Consider the following 15721-nt stretch of genomic DNA (forward strand, 5'->3'; position numbering starts at 1 on the left):
GCTGGACAGTTTACCCTGCCATAATACAGCCTGTTGCCTGCCAGTCAGATAGGAACAGAACCACTGAATTGCATGGTTATTAAGGGAGATGGATTTTAGGGAATGGATGAGTAGTTCATGGCTGACCATATCAAAGGCCTTTGACAGGTCTAGAAAGAGGGCTGAGGATAGCCTATTGTTATTCCTGTTTTGGTATATGGCATTGGTAAAGGAAAGGAGGGCAGAGGTGGTGCTGTGATGTGGCCTAAAGCCATGCTGAGAGTTAGTCAGCAGGCATTAACATTTCTGTCTACCAGTTTCTGCATCAGCAATTAAACCATGGAGATAACTCTACTGCTTTATGGACTTGCTGATTTAGAATCTTTGCTGGCCATGTTCTTGAATATAATAAAAAGAACAGAAGATTATGCAAATTATTCTGTCTTCTACTACTGTGCTTCCTGCTGCCAGGATACTCATCAAAACTGTACTGATAAAATTAGAAGAATTACTGTTGCATTAGACTCAATCTGAACTTGATACAGCGGGAAGCAGATTTCAATCATATTGTAGTCTTCTGGCTAGATTGTTGCACAAGGTTACTCTCTTACACAGTTAACATCAGCAGGAAGAACAGTAGTAGAAGACAGAATAATTTGCATAATCTTGTTCTTTTTATTGTATTCAAGAACATGGCCAGCAAAGATTCTAAATCAGCAGGTTCTCTTGTGGCAGGCTGGAGGAGTTATAAAAAGGAGTAACCTAATCAGGATCCCACTGCAGCTGTACAAGACCTAAACTGGTATACCAGTTTTATTTTAGCTACCAAACTTAATCAAGGCACATCTTTGGTACATGCTACACAAACACAGGGTGCCACACTAGAGAGACAACCCCAGGTAAAATTTAGTACAAGTAAAATACTTTAAATGCATATATCATAAACATATATGTGTGAGGCAGAAAGCTGGTTCTTGCAAAATACAACACTCTGCAACTCAATGACAATTATTTACACATGCCATCAGAAGTTTTATGAATGTGGCTCGGGGATATCCATCCTACAGCACAATTTTACAATATGGACACCCATCACCTTTGTACAACTATACTGTTTATCATAAGGATCATTTTTGCAAGAGACTCATAATATGAACAGGAAGTAGCAGTGTGCCTCCTGTCGCTAGACGTGGGTAGATGGTCTTAAAACATGCCTGGCCAGAGTGAGGTAGCAAATGCTGCTTTAACTCTAGTCTAGACATCTGACCTGCATGTACTGTTTGAAAAAAGCATAACCAGATGTCCAAGGAGAATTGTCATATATACTCTGGACAGAAATATTGTAAAACACTTCTGCGGTGACTGCCAACCTGGCAGATTAAACTCTAACCTTGTAATTCAGAGTCTTGTTGGACTTGTCATATTGAAAGATAATGTAAATGGCCAGCTAACAAGAAAGGGTCATTTAGTTGCCGAGTGGAGCTACTTCTTTCTATTTGGATAAACTGCTTAAGAGGTGGGTCAGAAACTACCTTAGGTATGAAGGAGGCGTTAGTCTTCAGTGACACCCTCCCCTTATGGAATGTGGAACAAGGTTCTTTGAACATTAATGCCTGCAGCTCTGAAACCCTTCTTGCTAATGTGATTGCCACCAGAAAGAGGGTATTCTATGACTGATACTAGAGTTCAGTTGTGCTAGCAGGTTCAAAGACAGAACAGTGTTAACTTTTCAGTGACAAAGTTCATGTACTAAACAGAGGATAGATGACATTTAGGAAGTATCAGGTGCAGGATCCCCTTCAGAAACTTCACTTTGATGTCTGATGCAATGAGAGGTTCCAAAGTAGTGCAGAAAAAAATGGCTAAATTCCAGCTACACATCTGAGAGATGCTGCAGTATCAGGGGAAGCAGGCATGATACTGAGTTCAAATCTTTTTCTTCACACGAACATAAAAATCTAATCCACCTAGATAAATACAGTTTCTCTGCAAGAAGAAGTGGTGGTCAAAGGAAAAAGCACTTCTGAGAGGCAAAATTCAGAACTGACAAGCTCACCGATTCCAAAGGCGGTCAGGCAACAATGTCAACCATAAAGCTTAACTGCCAAAGAAGAGAAGATTCTTCAAATGTGGTGAAGATGCAGAATCCCTTTTATGGAAATGCTTAAACAGTCAGCACTAAATAACAGTTCTTCCTTCCAAAAGGTCAGAGTGTCTGTAGAAAGGCTTTATGCCAATAAAAATAATACCACGACTATCCAAACCATTGCCAACTAAACCAATACTTTAACAATACCCAACAACATGCAAACACTCACTATCACTGAAACAATGACCAAAAAAGCACATTTACAGGGAGCAAATCCTTTACATCTCGAAAATTCCCTTACTTACATATCCTTATAACTCAAGGACTATACAATCAAAGAGGAAGGGTGAAGACCAGAAAAGTGAAAATTTGCAACCGCCCCTTTTGCAGTATTTTGTTATAGAAAATCTATAATAAACTGAAACTCCAATTCAAAGAACACAAGGAATGGTTAGACATTCACTGCTCTCTCATACCAAAGCCTCCAAACTTATGCACACCACCATAGACCATACAAATCAAACATGAGTTTAGATAAATAACACTAAAAGCAGCATTTGCTATAATTACTACTCCGTATATGTAGCCCAGTGTAAAAGGACCTGATGGAAGTGTCTGTGAATAAACCATATGACTTCATGAGAAACATTTACCTTTAACCATGAATAACACAGATTTAATTTTAAGGAGGTACCTGAGATAGGGCATGATCAACTGCAAGTTAACCAAATGAGATCAGACAGGAGATAACTGCTCAAATGGAAAATAAATGTTCACTTTGCAGGATATATCCGATAGGCAGAAGACTTCTAGCAGCTTCTATCAACTTCACAATTCCTGTTGGAAGGTCAGGCAGAAAAGAAACATAGGAGCTAATGGAGGAGCAGGCCCTGTGGTGAAGCTGCCACTGGCCCAAAAAAGGGGATTCCCTTGGCTTGTAATGTCAAAATTTCTTGCCCTGGCTAGGTCATGAGAACATGAAATCACACAATTCTTGGCCACCACAGGACAGTAAGGCTGAGTTTTATCTCTGTTCTTTGAATTTTATTAGGAGACACAGAGTCAGATGGAAAGATGTACAGGAACATTCTCTGCCCAGGAAAGAAAACATGCGCACTGTCCCCTCTACTAAAATGAGCACAGCAGGGAAAGAAATGCATTTCCTCATGTGGCCAATGGTTTCTCTTGTGTGCCCCAGTCCTTGGAAATACCTGAAGACCATAAGCAGACAAAATTCCTGGACTGCTCACTCCAGGACAGGAACAGAGTGATGTTAAGGAAGTTAGCCAGTGCATTCATTTTCAGAGGATGCGAGCAGTTGTGGGACTGTAAACAAAAGGTCATTACAACTCATTAAAAAGTATAAATCTCCACTACAGTGGCCTTGTACGGAAAGGACTTTTTCAATTTCTTCTTCATTAAACAGTGTTTTGAAATTTTAGAAAATCACAGTTTTAATGACTTATAATTCATAAAGGACAGTTTTTAATCAATGTCTCTTGAATGCAAATTACTGGTCACAATAAATTCACTTCAACTGTCCTACTACCAACAACAGACAGCTGGAGCAGGTCCTAACGTGACAGCATGAGTAATCACTAGATAAGCAAAATAACAAACAGAATCACATAAAATAAAGTCTTCTTACAGGAAAGCGTGCTATCAGTGAATTATCAGAGAGCTAAGCTTTGGGTTTGGAGGTTTTAAATGTCTTTACAGACAACTCTACGGAACAAAATGAAGGAAAAGTTTGCCTTTTTGCTAATGACCAAATAGTTATGCAAAAATGCAGATAAGAATGTCTAGGAGGGAAAATATGAGACTGGCAAAGCTACAGGAATGACCTAAAACTTGACAGCTCACATTCAATGCAAAAGGCAAATAATACTTCAGAAAGCACAACCCCAGTAAAAACAGTACACAACCAGAAAGGAATCCGCAACAAAGAAAGAAACGGATCTGCCAGCAGTTATATTAAATGAAACAAATGTAAATGAGCAATATGAGAAAGTCGGTAAGGAGCCTAACAGAATGCAGGGATGCAGAGACAGAATCATCAGCAACAGAAAATGGAAAGTTACTAAGCCTCTATACAGGCAGATTGTTAAGACTCCATGCTTGAGTATTTTATTTATTTTATTTTTATTTTTATTTTACATTTGTTGACCGGGCTAGTCTAGCTGGATACATGTCCTTTTTCAGTAGAGGCCCAGGGAGAAAAGCTCCAACATAATGAGAAGACACAATACATTTACATGCAGAAAAAATAGCAGTAACATAAGCATAAAAGAAAACAGCAGGCTATACATGCTAATTATTTAACATTCACATAATATGGAGATAGTCTAAAACATGGTTACATTGTGAAGCCGAGAGGCTGAGATTATAATCTCTGAAATGGGGATGAGACTAAGGTGGTATTAGATTTTTGGGTTTAGTCTGGTTTAGGACAAGGGCATAACCAGTGTGACTTAAGGAATTCTTTGAGATTATTTTTGAATTGATTAAGCGAGGTCATAAGTCTTAGGTTGTTTGGAAGGGAATTCCAAGGCTTTCCGATGGAGTTGGCATAGAGAGCATCACCACCCGAATTCTTAGATTTAATGGTTTGTATCTGAACACTATTTGATGATCGAAGGCAGTTTAGGTTGGAGTAGGGGGTTAGTATTTTGCTCAGTGAGGGGGTTCTATCCGGTTGGTTGATTATTTTAAATGCTTCAGTAAGTTGGTTGAGTTTGAGAAGATTGGGCAGTTCCAACCAGCCAAGTTTCTTTAGGATGAGGCAGTGGTGAGTACGATAAGGTGTTCCTGTTATAAATCTGGCAATGTGATTATAGGCAACAGAGAGCATATTGAGCTTATTTTGTACTTTTCTGGAGACAAGAGGCAAACATTTCACTGGAAGTTGACAATATGGTGAAAATTCTTTACAAGTAGCCAATGAACATACAAGCTTGAAGAAAGATGGCAGAAAAGCATAAAACAAATTTAAAATATTTCAAAAGTATCCCCTTAGGACTGAGATACAATAAGCATGCATGTTTTTGCAGAGATAATTCATGGATCTTTATCTTGCAACACGCCTGTGTCAAGCTACCCACTGATCTGTACATGGATTTTATTAAAACTGTGTGTGCATAAAATGAGCCAGTAGAGCTTCATAATCAGATCATCCTTCAAAAAGTCACATATCACTCTCAAACCCTGGCACCCAAACTTTAGCTATCCAATAAAGTTATCGCTTGAACTTCTTAGTAGATAGAAAAAGGTGAGATACACAAGCACAAGAAGATAAAAAAAATCTGAAGATAACATCACACAGAGAGGATAACAAAACAACCTTTCTGAAGAAAGAGTACATTCAAAATACAGTCACAATTTGAAAAATACGTGATACAAACTGGACAGTTCTTTTGAAGGGAAGGAAAATTAAAAGAACCAGTTGGCTAAATGCAATCTGTAGCTTAACCAACAGGCAGAGAAATAAGCGGAAAAAGTGGGCCAAGCCATCCTTACCTGCTGTCAGAATCTACGGTTATGCAGTATATACCTAGCTTCCAAAGCAGAAGAAATGCCTAACCACATAAAAAAATGACAACATGTATGTTTCTCACATAAAGACATTATATGGTAACCATTTGAAATGTTAGGACCCACTAGAGCAAGTCCCAAAACACGGAGACTCAATTGCTGAAAAAATTGACTTAAATATACAGAGTTTATAATGGCCATTTCCAGAATATTTCCTTTTCTCTGAGGTATGGTGATTTCAGAGTTGGTATATACAATTTTGGTGGGTGGGGGTTTGACCCTTGTGAAGAAGAAGTCTAAAGAAGAAGTGTGATGTTTGAAATTCGTTCTTCTCCTGGATTTGCAATCTTTTTTTTTTTTTTTTTTTTTTTGGTCTGTCGGCAATTGGTTTTACAATTGCCAACACTGCAAAAGGGAGCCCATTTTGTTGCTTTTTATCACCAGTGCTTTAACATACACACATATGTTAAAAAAAAGTAGTAGTGAATATTTTCATGTTATGGTACCCACACTGCCTCACTATAAGGTGATAATAAAATCAGGAGATTTCACTGTAAGGTGATAATAAAATCAGGAGATTTCTAATTAAGATTATACATCTGGTTATTACAGATACACACCAGATATTTTACATTTGTCTGTGGACCTTTACAACTCTATTACATTTAAGTCCATTAACAAACAAGAGTTAAAGAAAAGATGGTGGTAGTTAGTGGATCAGTGTCACTTGCTAAATAGACAACTAGCATGTTTCTACTGGCCTCATCAATGGATCCATCTCTGCTTGGGATATTTACACCCAGTACCATAAGAAATCTGAACATTAGTCTGGGCTTATTTGCAGACAGCAAAAATGGAAGCAACAGCTACGGACTGGGAAAGGGACTTCACCAGGATCTAGTTATCAGAAACGTCAAATAACTGGCAGCTTGGTGTCAATGAAAAATAATACAGTCATGCATAATAAAAAAAGGCATCCAGAACATGGCTCTATTTTGTAATTGGTGGTGAGCGGAAGGCTAAAGGAAGATAAAGATCTTGGTGTTCCGATGACCATTAAAATGACTCACTATGCTCAATGCAGCAGGGGAGTGTCAACAGCAAAAGTGCACAGCACACGTCATAGACTTTGCAGAACTAAAATATGTTCTTCTACTGTACAAGGCACTAGTGAGACCTCAGCAGAAGTACAGCAAAAGCTGTTCTGGAAGGCTTAACAGAAGGGGAAGATCAGAATAGTTAAAAGAGAACTGCAGAAAGCGAGTAAGATGGTTACAGATCTGCACAGGGACAGACTATGATGATGCAACAAGGGTGAAGTGACAGGCAGCCCAGAAGGACAAAGGTGGCTGATCCGGCATGAGAAAATTTTGAAAGGAGTGCTTGAAGACGTACACATGAAGAAGAAGGATTAAAGTAGAAAGGGGAATTAGTGGCAATCTTTGAGGACTTGCTGTATCCCTGTGATGAGAAGAATTTTTTACAGTGGTGGGTGGTATAGTTATACAAATTTCCTCCCGGCATACGTTGTGATCAAACATTTGAGATGAGGAGGGGGTTCAGGCACCTAGGCAGCGAGACATTTCCCTGTGGTACATTTGGTTGGGGACACATGGCTGAAGTGACATTCGGCTGCAGAGAAATGTGGCTTTTTGTGAAATTCCCTGTGGGCAAAGAGAAGCACACACTGACTTGCCCACAGCTTTAATAACCAAATGCATGGAGGCAGAACAAGTAATGAATGCTTGGTGTAGAGTACATGCTTATGTAACTACAACAGAAGTGTGGTACAACATGGAGAAAATCATGCATGTTACTGTAGTCATATTTATGGTCCAGTACGCATTTTAGGAATGTTCTCTAGACACTGTGAAGGGGGCAGTGGTCCACACACACCAATTATTAAGGCACTGCCCATTGTGTACTACACTTTTACAGCCACTGATATGTCCACTGGCCAGCCTGCTGCTGATGCCTGCCATACTGCCTGCTGTCTCATGTTGCCTTGGGGGTCATGGACATTATTTTTACCTGTGAACTTGGTTATTGAAGTTGTGGGCATGGCAACACATTCTATTCTTTACCCCCAGGGAATTTGCAACAGCCATATTTCTCTGCAGCTGAATGTCATTTCAGCCATGTGTCCCCAGCTAAAAGTGGCACAGGCAAATGTCATGCTGCCTAGGTGCCTGAACCCATGAGCAGGGGCTCCCTACTGTAACCCTGAGACTTGTAATTGTGAGTCCCAAGATTATGAAAAAAAATTACAAACATATAGGACCACAGCGAATGTTGAATGCCGCTGTTCTCTGTTAAAGTTCCCCCCTCCAGGTGGCTTGCTCCCAAAGTGGGGAGCTGCAAACCCAACCCCCAGCAACTCTATGACTGCCATACTTCAGAGAAAAGGGAATACTCTTGAGACAGAGCAATCTTGTACTTAGAATATATAAATAAACATTTTTGTTATTCAGCCTCACTATTCTGGAACTCCCAATAAAGAGTCCTGGAATAACAAATGGTTACCGTGAGGAGGCAATGCTTTAAGGGAAGCTTGGCACAGCCATGCAAATACTCTGCATGGCAGAAAACAGTACATGTTGGAGGGATGGGTATGTGTGTCAGAGACTACCCTTTCTCTGGAAAAGGATTCTGGTACATGTGAAGCAGAGTTCCTCTCTAACCAAACTGAAGCATAACATGGACCAGTGGATGAAAATCAGAAATTTACCCCTGGTCTGGCACCTATGTCTCTATTTGACAGAGGCAGCCTGTGAATACTTGGACATCCATGCCCAAGCCTACATATACCCCTTAAAATAACCATAGGTTATGAAAAAACTTATCAGATACATTTGGGAACCATGGCTAAGTTTTAAAAGGCCCCCTGGGGTTATTAGCCTAGAAATTACCTATGAACTATCTGTACATAAATTCAGGCAGAACCACATGCAGTAGTTCCCCTCCTCGACAAAGATGTCCTCTTCTAAGATATTCATGCACCACCATGAAGTCATCAGGTTAAATCAACTGCTAGACAAACAGCACATATGTAGAATTTAAATACAAGCTTCTCTCAGCTGGGGAATATCCCTTACATTACTTGATGGGTAGCCAATTGGCACATACTGTCAAAGTTGGTGACTCCACCTCTACCAGTAGGCCCATCACCAGTGCCATACCACAAGGATCTGTGTGGGCCCTTTACTGTTTGGAATTTATTTCTCGGAAGTCCTGGCTAAAGTAGATGGCCTTTGGCTTACTAAGCTCACTGATGATTGCAAACTGAGTGCCATTACTGAGTCCTCCACTGATGTCAACGTACTACAGGAGGGGCTAACACACAGAAATGATTGGTGCTAAAGCCATGGTCTAAAACTAAACACAAAAACGTACATTATTATCCCCTTTGGCAAAGAGGAATTCCCTGCTAATTACAATATTGACAGCTCCCCTAAGTTCAAATCCAGTGGTGCAAGATCTGGGAACACAGGTAGATAGCAATCTGAACTTCAACCACAAAGTTTCCACAGCAGTAAGGAAAACCTTGTATGTTGCACATCTCATAAGTAAGGGCATCGCATCCACGTCTAAGGATATTATAACTCCACTGTACTCAACCCTCGTCAGACACTCAACCCTCGTCAGACCATTAATAGAGTACAATGCTCTATTCTGCATGTACCTCACCAGACATCTGCAGCAGCTAGAGAGACCACAGAGGTTTCTCACAAACAAAATACAGGGCCTCCAAACCATGACTTAAGTGGAGAAACTGAAAACACTGTCAATGTACTCTGTATCATATAGGCTGCTGAGAGGCAACTTGTGCCTGGCCTACACGGCAGTTTCTGACCCTGCCCTGATGGAAATGGTGCACATCTCCAAGTCAAATAGCACAATAATCACTCACTCTAGGGATCTTAACCTAGCCTGTGACATTAACAGAATATGCTAGAGAAACAGATATATCTCCCAGAGATTGCCATTGCCCTAGAATAAACTTCCAATTCACGTGAAACAGAGCTCCTCACTGACCCTATTCAAGTAAAACCTACACAAATGGATGGGAGACAGCAAATTCACCTCAGGGGGTGGCACCCATGTCCCTTATGGACAGTCAGTGGTGATCATAGGCTCACTCTGCAAATTACATTCATCTAACCAAGGACAACTGAGGCAACTTGGGATTAACATGGCCAGGCTTGTAAGGGCTCTAGGTCTGCTAGCCTAGTAACCTCCTGTGAACCTATGAACGTCTTGGGATTGGTGCTATTGTTTTGTTTCTAGTAAGAGAAGAAGCAAAGGGGCATTGTATCCCTGCAGCAAGAAGCTATGGTGAGATCAGCACTAGCAGTAGCAAATTAGGTGAATTCCTGCTATTCACCGCTTTTGACACAGCAAATTCTTTCTTTTCAGTAAGTACTGCTTGATTAGCTGCAGTCTAACCTAATGTCAGAATATCTCCATAAATGCCTCATCCATGAATAATCAAGTTCTACTTTAATAGTTTCCCCCTAAGTGTTTGGTAGTGCCCTCTAAAGATACAGGCACCTTGAGCTGAGATTTTTCTTGTAAAAGTACCCTTGAAATTTCACCAATACCTAGTTCTACACAGGGCAACTAATTTGCACTGCCCCCCAGAGTTGCAAACCAGATACTCCACACTTACTTTATATTCTCACTGAAACTGTTTAATCAAAATAAAAGGGGTCTGGTGCCATGGATATGAATTCTCCCACGAATGCCACTAGCAGCTTGGTGGATATGGGCATCCTGAGGCAATGTAGAAATTGCCTCATGTTTACTGACAAGCAGCTAATTCTCAAATGATCTAATAAGGTATGTGTGAGAGATGCATTTACACAATGTCACTAGAGGCAAAGCTCTCAAATAAAAGCACTCAATGTCAATCAGGTTGTCAGTAGTACACATGCTCCACCCATCACACACAGTACAAAGCAGACACAAAGACCCACATATGCTGAGGCACTTAAATGTAACCTTTCTAAACCCCAAAGACCTACTAGATGAAGTAAACATAACAAATGCCCTCAACAGTCTTGAATGCACCATTTCCAAACAACACCCACGTCAATGCATACAGCCACATCTTATGGACTCCCTACTTGTAAGCCCATAAGAAGGCAAAACACCAAGCAATCCAACATCTTGATCATTGTAGATGTCATTATGAGACACACTGATGTCCCTCTCACCAGAATGAGAAAAGAGAAAGTCACGGTCAGTTGCTTATCAGGGGCCAGGATCTGCCACAATACGCCCACAATCAGGTCACTGGACCGCAAGTACCAGTATGACTCAGTTATAGTCCATTTGGGAGTAAATGACCTGAGATGTACCTCCCTAGACTGTATGAAGAGAGACTTCATGGAGCTCTCAAAATATGTGTCCCAGGCTAGTATGAGCCTAACATTAAGAATCATTTTACCTTCTTAAATGATGATGCCACAGTACCAACAGAAGATGAATGACTTCAGTGACTGGCTTAGTATCTGGTGTCATTCTAAGGGGATGTAATATTAAAATGGAAGGAGACAGACCACTCTGCTTTGCCAGAGATGGCCTGCACCTCTACCCAATAGGTTTCTGAATATTAGCTAAAACACTGTCCTCCCCCACAGTATCTCTTTTAGGCAATGCCAAATTAAAAGTACTTCAGGCAGAGCAAATCAGAACAAAGAAACTCTATAGGTTTTATTGCTCATTGCTAGGAGTCTAAACAAGACACTCCATTCCCGAAAAGCTCTCCTCGCCCTACAGAGTGCTGATCTGTGCAGTCAGACATGGTTTAAAGCCATGGAGAACAGACTAGCATTGCAAAGCTATAAGGCCTTCCACACATTTAAACCAGCTACAGGAATTAAATGTGGAGATGTCTCCATTTGCATCAAAAATAAATATACCTCAAGTCAGGTCAAACAGGATAATGCGTTTGAGCTTCTCCATGTTCAAGTCACCAAAGGTGAAATCCCATACCACTTCCTTGCAAGTTAACATGTCCCCCTCTATGAACCAGGAAATTTATAACATGTATTTAAGCTTACTGGAAACAATCATCATGCAATCTAATAGCATATTCTAGGGCAACTTTAATTATCCCACTATTAACTGGGAATATATCTAACACCAAATGTGTAGACACAGAGATTCCTGGATGTAGTAAATACAAACACTCTGGACCAGACTATCAATATGCTGACCAAGATTACAAATGTACTGGATCTGGTCCTCTAATGTAGGAGACCACTGCACACCCCCTAGTGTAATATACTCTCTGGTAAGGTCAAACCACAAAATGGTCTCCTTTGAAGTAAAAATAAAACCCAGTATGCCAGCTAACCCTGGACTACCTCTAAGACTAACTTCCTACTATTAAATGATAACATGGCAAAATGTCAAGCCCCATGAGAACACTGCTGCCTATGCAGAGCTGTTCACAGAAACCCCTATACAAGCATGTTAACAGCTGCACAAAGGCAGCTGTATCCACCAGGAATAACTACATAACTAACTCAAAAAATAAGCCACCCTGGTGGAATCACAACATCAACAGGCTGTATAACAGAAGGAAGAAAACTGTGGCAAAATTAGGAGGTGTAGCACCCAGCAAGCTAAAAGTACTATCATCAAACTAAACAAACAACTCAAAGGACAAAAAGTCTACCAAAGCCAAATCTGAAGTACATTTGGCCTCCCAGGCCACGGACAACACAAGGCATTCTTTATCTATGTCCACAATCTCAAGGACAATGCACAATTGTGTGCAGAGCTCAATGTTAAAGGAGCCACCTATACTGAGCCAGAAGATGTAACAAATCTGCTGGCAGACAAATTTAGCTCCAACTTTACACCTCACTACCCTTCAACATTCGACCATCAAATATAACTCTCCCTACTATCAGTAGGGAGTAGGTCCTCCACTCCCTCTCTAAGGCCAGGAACACTGCATCGATGAGTCCAGACAATATCCCAGATTCCCTACTAATGAGCATGAAACATGACCTATCATGCAAGTTGGAACTGCTATTTAACCATAGCCTCTAAACAGGCTTTGTGCCTCACAACTGTAGAACAGTAATAGTCATACTTCTGCACAAAGTTTGACCAGCTACAGACCCTGGAAAATACAGACCCACAAGTCTTACTAGCCTCATAGGCAAAGCCATGGAAAGAATTATCATGTAAATGGTCAATAATGACACACAAAAAAAAAACTCTAGACACTGGACCCAACCAAATTTGTCACGCCTACTGAACCTGGTGGACTTTTTTGAGAAGGTCACCAAAGCAACGGATGAGGGCAAAATGGTTCACACTACCTACCTTGACCTGGCCGAGGCATTTGACAACACCCACTCAAGCATTGCTAATAAACTTAAGTTAGGTATAAAACCCTTATTTCACAAAGTGGATAGCCAGCAGGAACAGGACCCAGGAAGTAAGAATTAGGGAGTCCACCTCTACAAAGAGGCCAGTCACAAGCAGAGTCCCTCAGGGATCAGTCCTGGGACTGCTGCTTTTTGGCATTTACTTCACAGAAGTCAAGGCCAAAGTCAAGGGGCTCTGGCTGACCAAATATGCAGATTTTGCAAATTATGAGTTGTCACAGAATAACCCACTGACACAAATGTTCTCCTGGAAGGGCTGACACAGACAAATAACTTGTGTCAGAGCCATGGACTACAACTAAATGCCAAGAAATGCATAACAGTACCCTTCAGGAAGTCATCCATCCAAGGTAACTATCATATTTACAGCACATCCCTTAGACTCGACCCAGTAGTTAGTGACTTGGGGACACACATAGACAGTAATTTAGCCTTAGACCATTGTGCATCTACAGTAGTGAGGAAATCATTATGTGCTGTTCCTGATAGGTACATACCAACAGATTCCTCACAGAGGAATACATAGTAAGAGTAAGCAACATGTGCTATACAGACTACCACAATGCCTTATCGTTGTCTTCTACAGGGTGTTGAGGGAAGCTCTATACCTGGCATACAAGCCATTACTGGACTCCACCTGACGGACCTCGTGCATATCTGCAAAACAAGTACCACCAGAATTACCCATTCTAAAGACTTAAATTTGCCTGTGATATAAATAGGACCTACTGGAGAGACATATATATATGTATATGTATATATATATATATATATCAAAGAGACTATCACTTCTCTGGAACAAGCTCCCTATTTATGTAAAGCAGAGGTCCTCCCTAATCCAATCCAAGTGTAACTTGGACACTTGAATGGGGAACAGGAAATTCATCCCTGGATTGGCACCCATGTCTGTAATGGACACAGACAGCATGTAAATGGTTCATATCCCAGGCCCCTGCTTGCAAATGGTTCATCTCTCAGGCTCCTGCTTACAGTTATCAAGAGTATCAGAACTTGTCAGAGATTTGGGATGCATGGCTAAGCTTAAAAAGGACCTAGTGGCCATTAGCCTAGTACACACCTATGAACCTACAAAACTGTAAATATAGAATTCAGTCCCTGCATCTGCTTTACAAAGTTAGATCAAGAAAGGTCTGCAATGGATACAAAAACAGGTAATGAACTTTACAGATCTGCTTACTTTTGATGAGAGAGAACCTCTTTCCATCTTCTCGAATCCAAGAGCAAGGACACAGTCTGCTATTCCTTCAAGGAAAAAGGTACATAATTATTTTTTGGAAAAGTAAGACAATATAAAATAACTTAAAATGTCTTAGTGCAGTCAATTCATGTTGGCTAAATATCACTGCTCTTACAAAAGAAGAGCTGGAACTATTTTTTATACAGATAACTTTAACCATCACTCCTGAAAAAGTTCAAAGATACCATGACTTCAAGTTTATGCAATTAAATTTAAGCAGCAGTGCTAGCCACCCAGTGGTATGAGCAATTGCTCTAGATGATGGGCATGATGGTCACTGTTGATGTGACACCCTGATCCCATATGCAAAAATAGGAAAAAATGGGTTATGAATGGATGGATAGTTGGATTTGTGCTAACAAAAAGGTTCAAACTTTATAGATGGAAACTAAATACTTGGTGTATACTTATACTTATAACAGTAGTATACTATTACTTAGTTACTTGTGAAAAGAAAAATGCCCAACATATCTGGACGTACAAGCTAACTCTGACAGTATACAGGTATACTATGCCACAACAGGGTCAGTTAGCACATATTGGCCACAGAGACGTTGTACTATACTGCAGTCACATACCTACCTACCTATGTTGTGCAAATGGGGAAATGTATGCTGTATCTATATATACAATTCCTTGCTTGTAGCATGAAAGGCCCATCATTTAAGCAAGGATGCATGTTAAGAATGTGCAACTTGCATATTCAGTAACAGCTTCTTTGCGAGGCCTGTAGAAGGACTGCACATCTCCACCCCTCAGAAGAACTATATACAACACAAAATGTAAGAATGTCCTGGCTATGTGATGCATAGGGATGAAACCATGAGCATGACCCAGAGGACCCGGGGCTGCTGGATGAACTAATGATGTGTGAAACAGGAGTGATAAGACAGATTCTTTCTTGCTCAGGGGATGTGCCATGTAGTAAAAACCCAGATGCATTCGCTAGCTTCTGAAAGAGACAAGGAATTGGGGAAAGCATTACCTGGTAATGTGTTGAGGGGAGGGCAGGAGTACAACAGATGCATCATCACAAAAGGAGTGTACAACTTCCTTTTCATGCATAGACAGGTCTAAGGGAAAAATTACCTTCACAACTTCCGTCTCATGCACAGATGGGTCTAGGAGAAAAATTATCTTCACAACCTCCTTCTCATTCATAGACAGGTATAAGAGAAAAAATTACTTTCAGCTTTACCACATAAAATCAGTATGACTGCCCCTGCACACCTACTCTCCTCCTTTGACACAGAGTATCCAAAATTCTTACATTTAAGCTGGCTTCTCAAATGGAGATACAACACCAGTGCAGTGAAGGGATATGTACAGCGTGTTCCCCAAATACAGTGGTTCCAAGAGAGAGACGAGCAATCAGATGTGCTATGTCTCCCCTTCATATACCAAAATACTTGGCAACCTTATCTTCCAAGTGTCAGTGGTAAGCATATCATGTAC

General features: G+C 40.6%; 1 protein-coding gene across 1 annotated transcript in view; it reads right to left on the reverse strand.

Annotated features, from left to right (window-relative positions):
* The window catches only part of SCP2 (sterol carrier protein 2), an 854319-nt gene extending 840052 nt beyond the window's left edge, over positions 1–14267 (reverse strand). The window contains exon 1 of the mRNA XM_044085453.1: positions 14207–14267. Coding sequence (XP_043941388.1) covers positions 14207–14233 — 27 coding nt within the window. The 5' untranslated portion in view covers positions 14234–14267. The remainder of the gene's footprint in view (positions 1–14206) is intronic.
* Positions 14268–15721: the final 1454 nt, after the last annotated feature.

Source organism: Protopterus annectens, chromosome 10.part0 (assembly GCF_019279795.1).
Source record: "Protopterus annectens isolate FY-2018-M chromosome 10.part0, PAN1.0, whole genome shotgun sequence".
Lineage (NCBI taxonomy): Eukaryota > Metazoa > Chordata > Ceratodontiformes > Protopteridae > Protopterus > Protopterus annectens.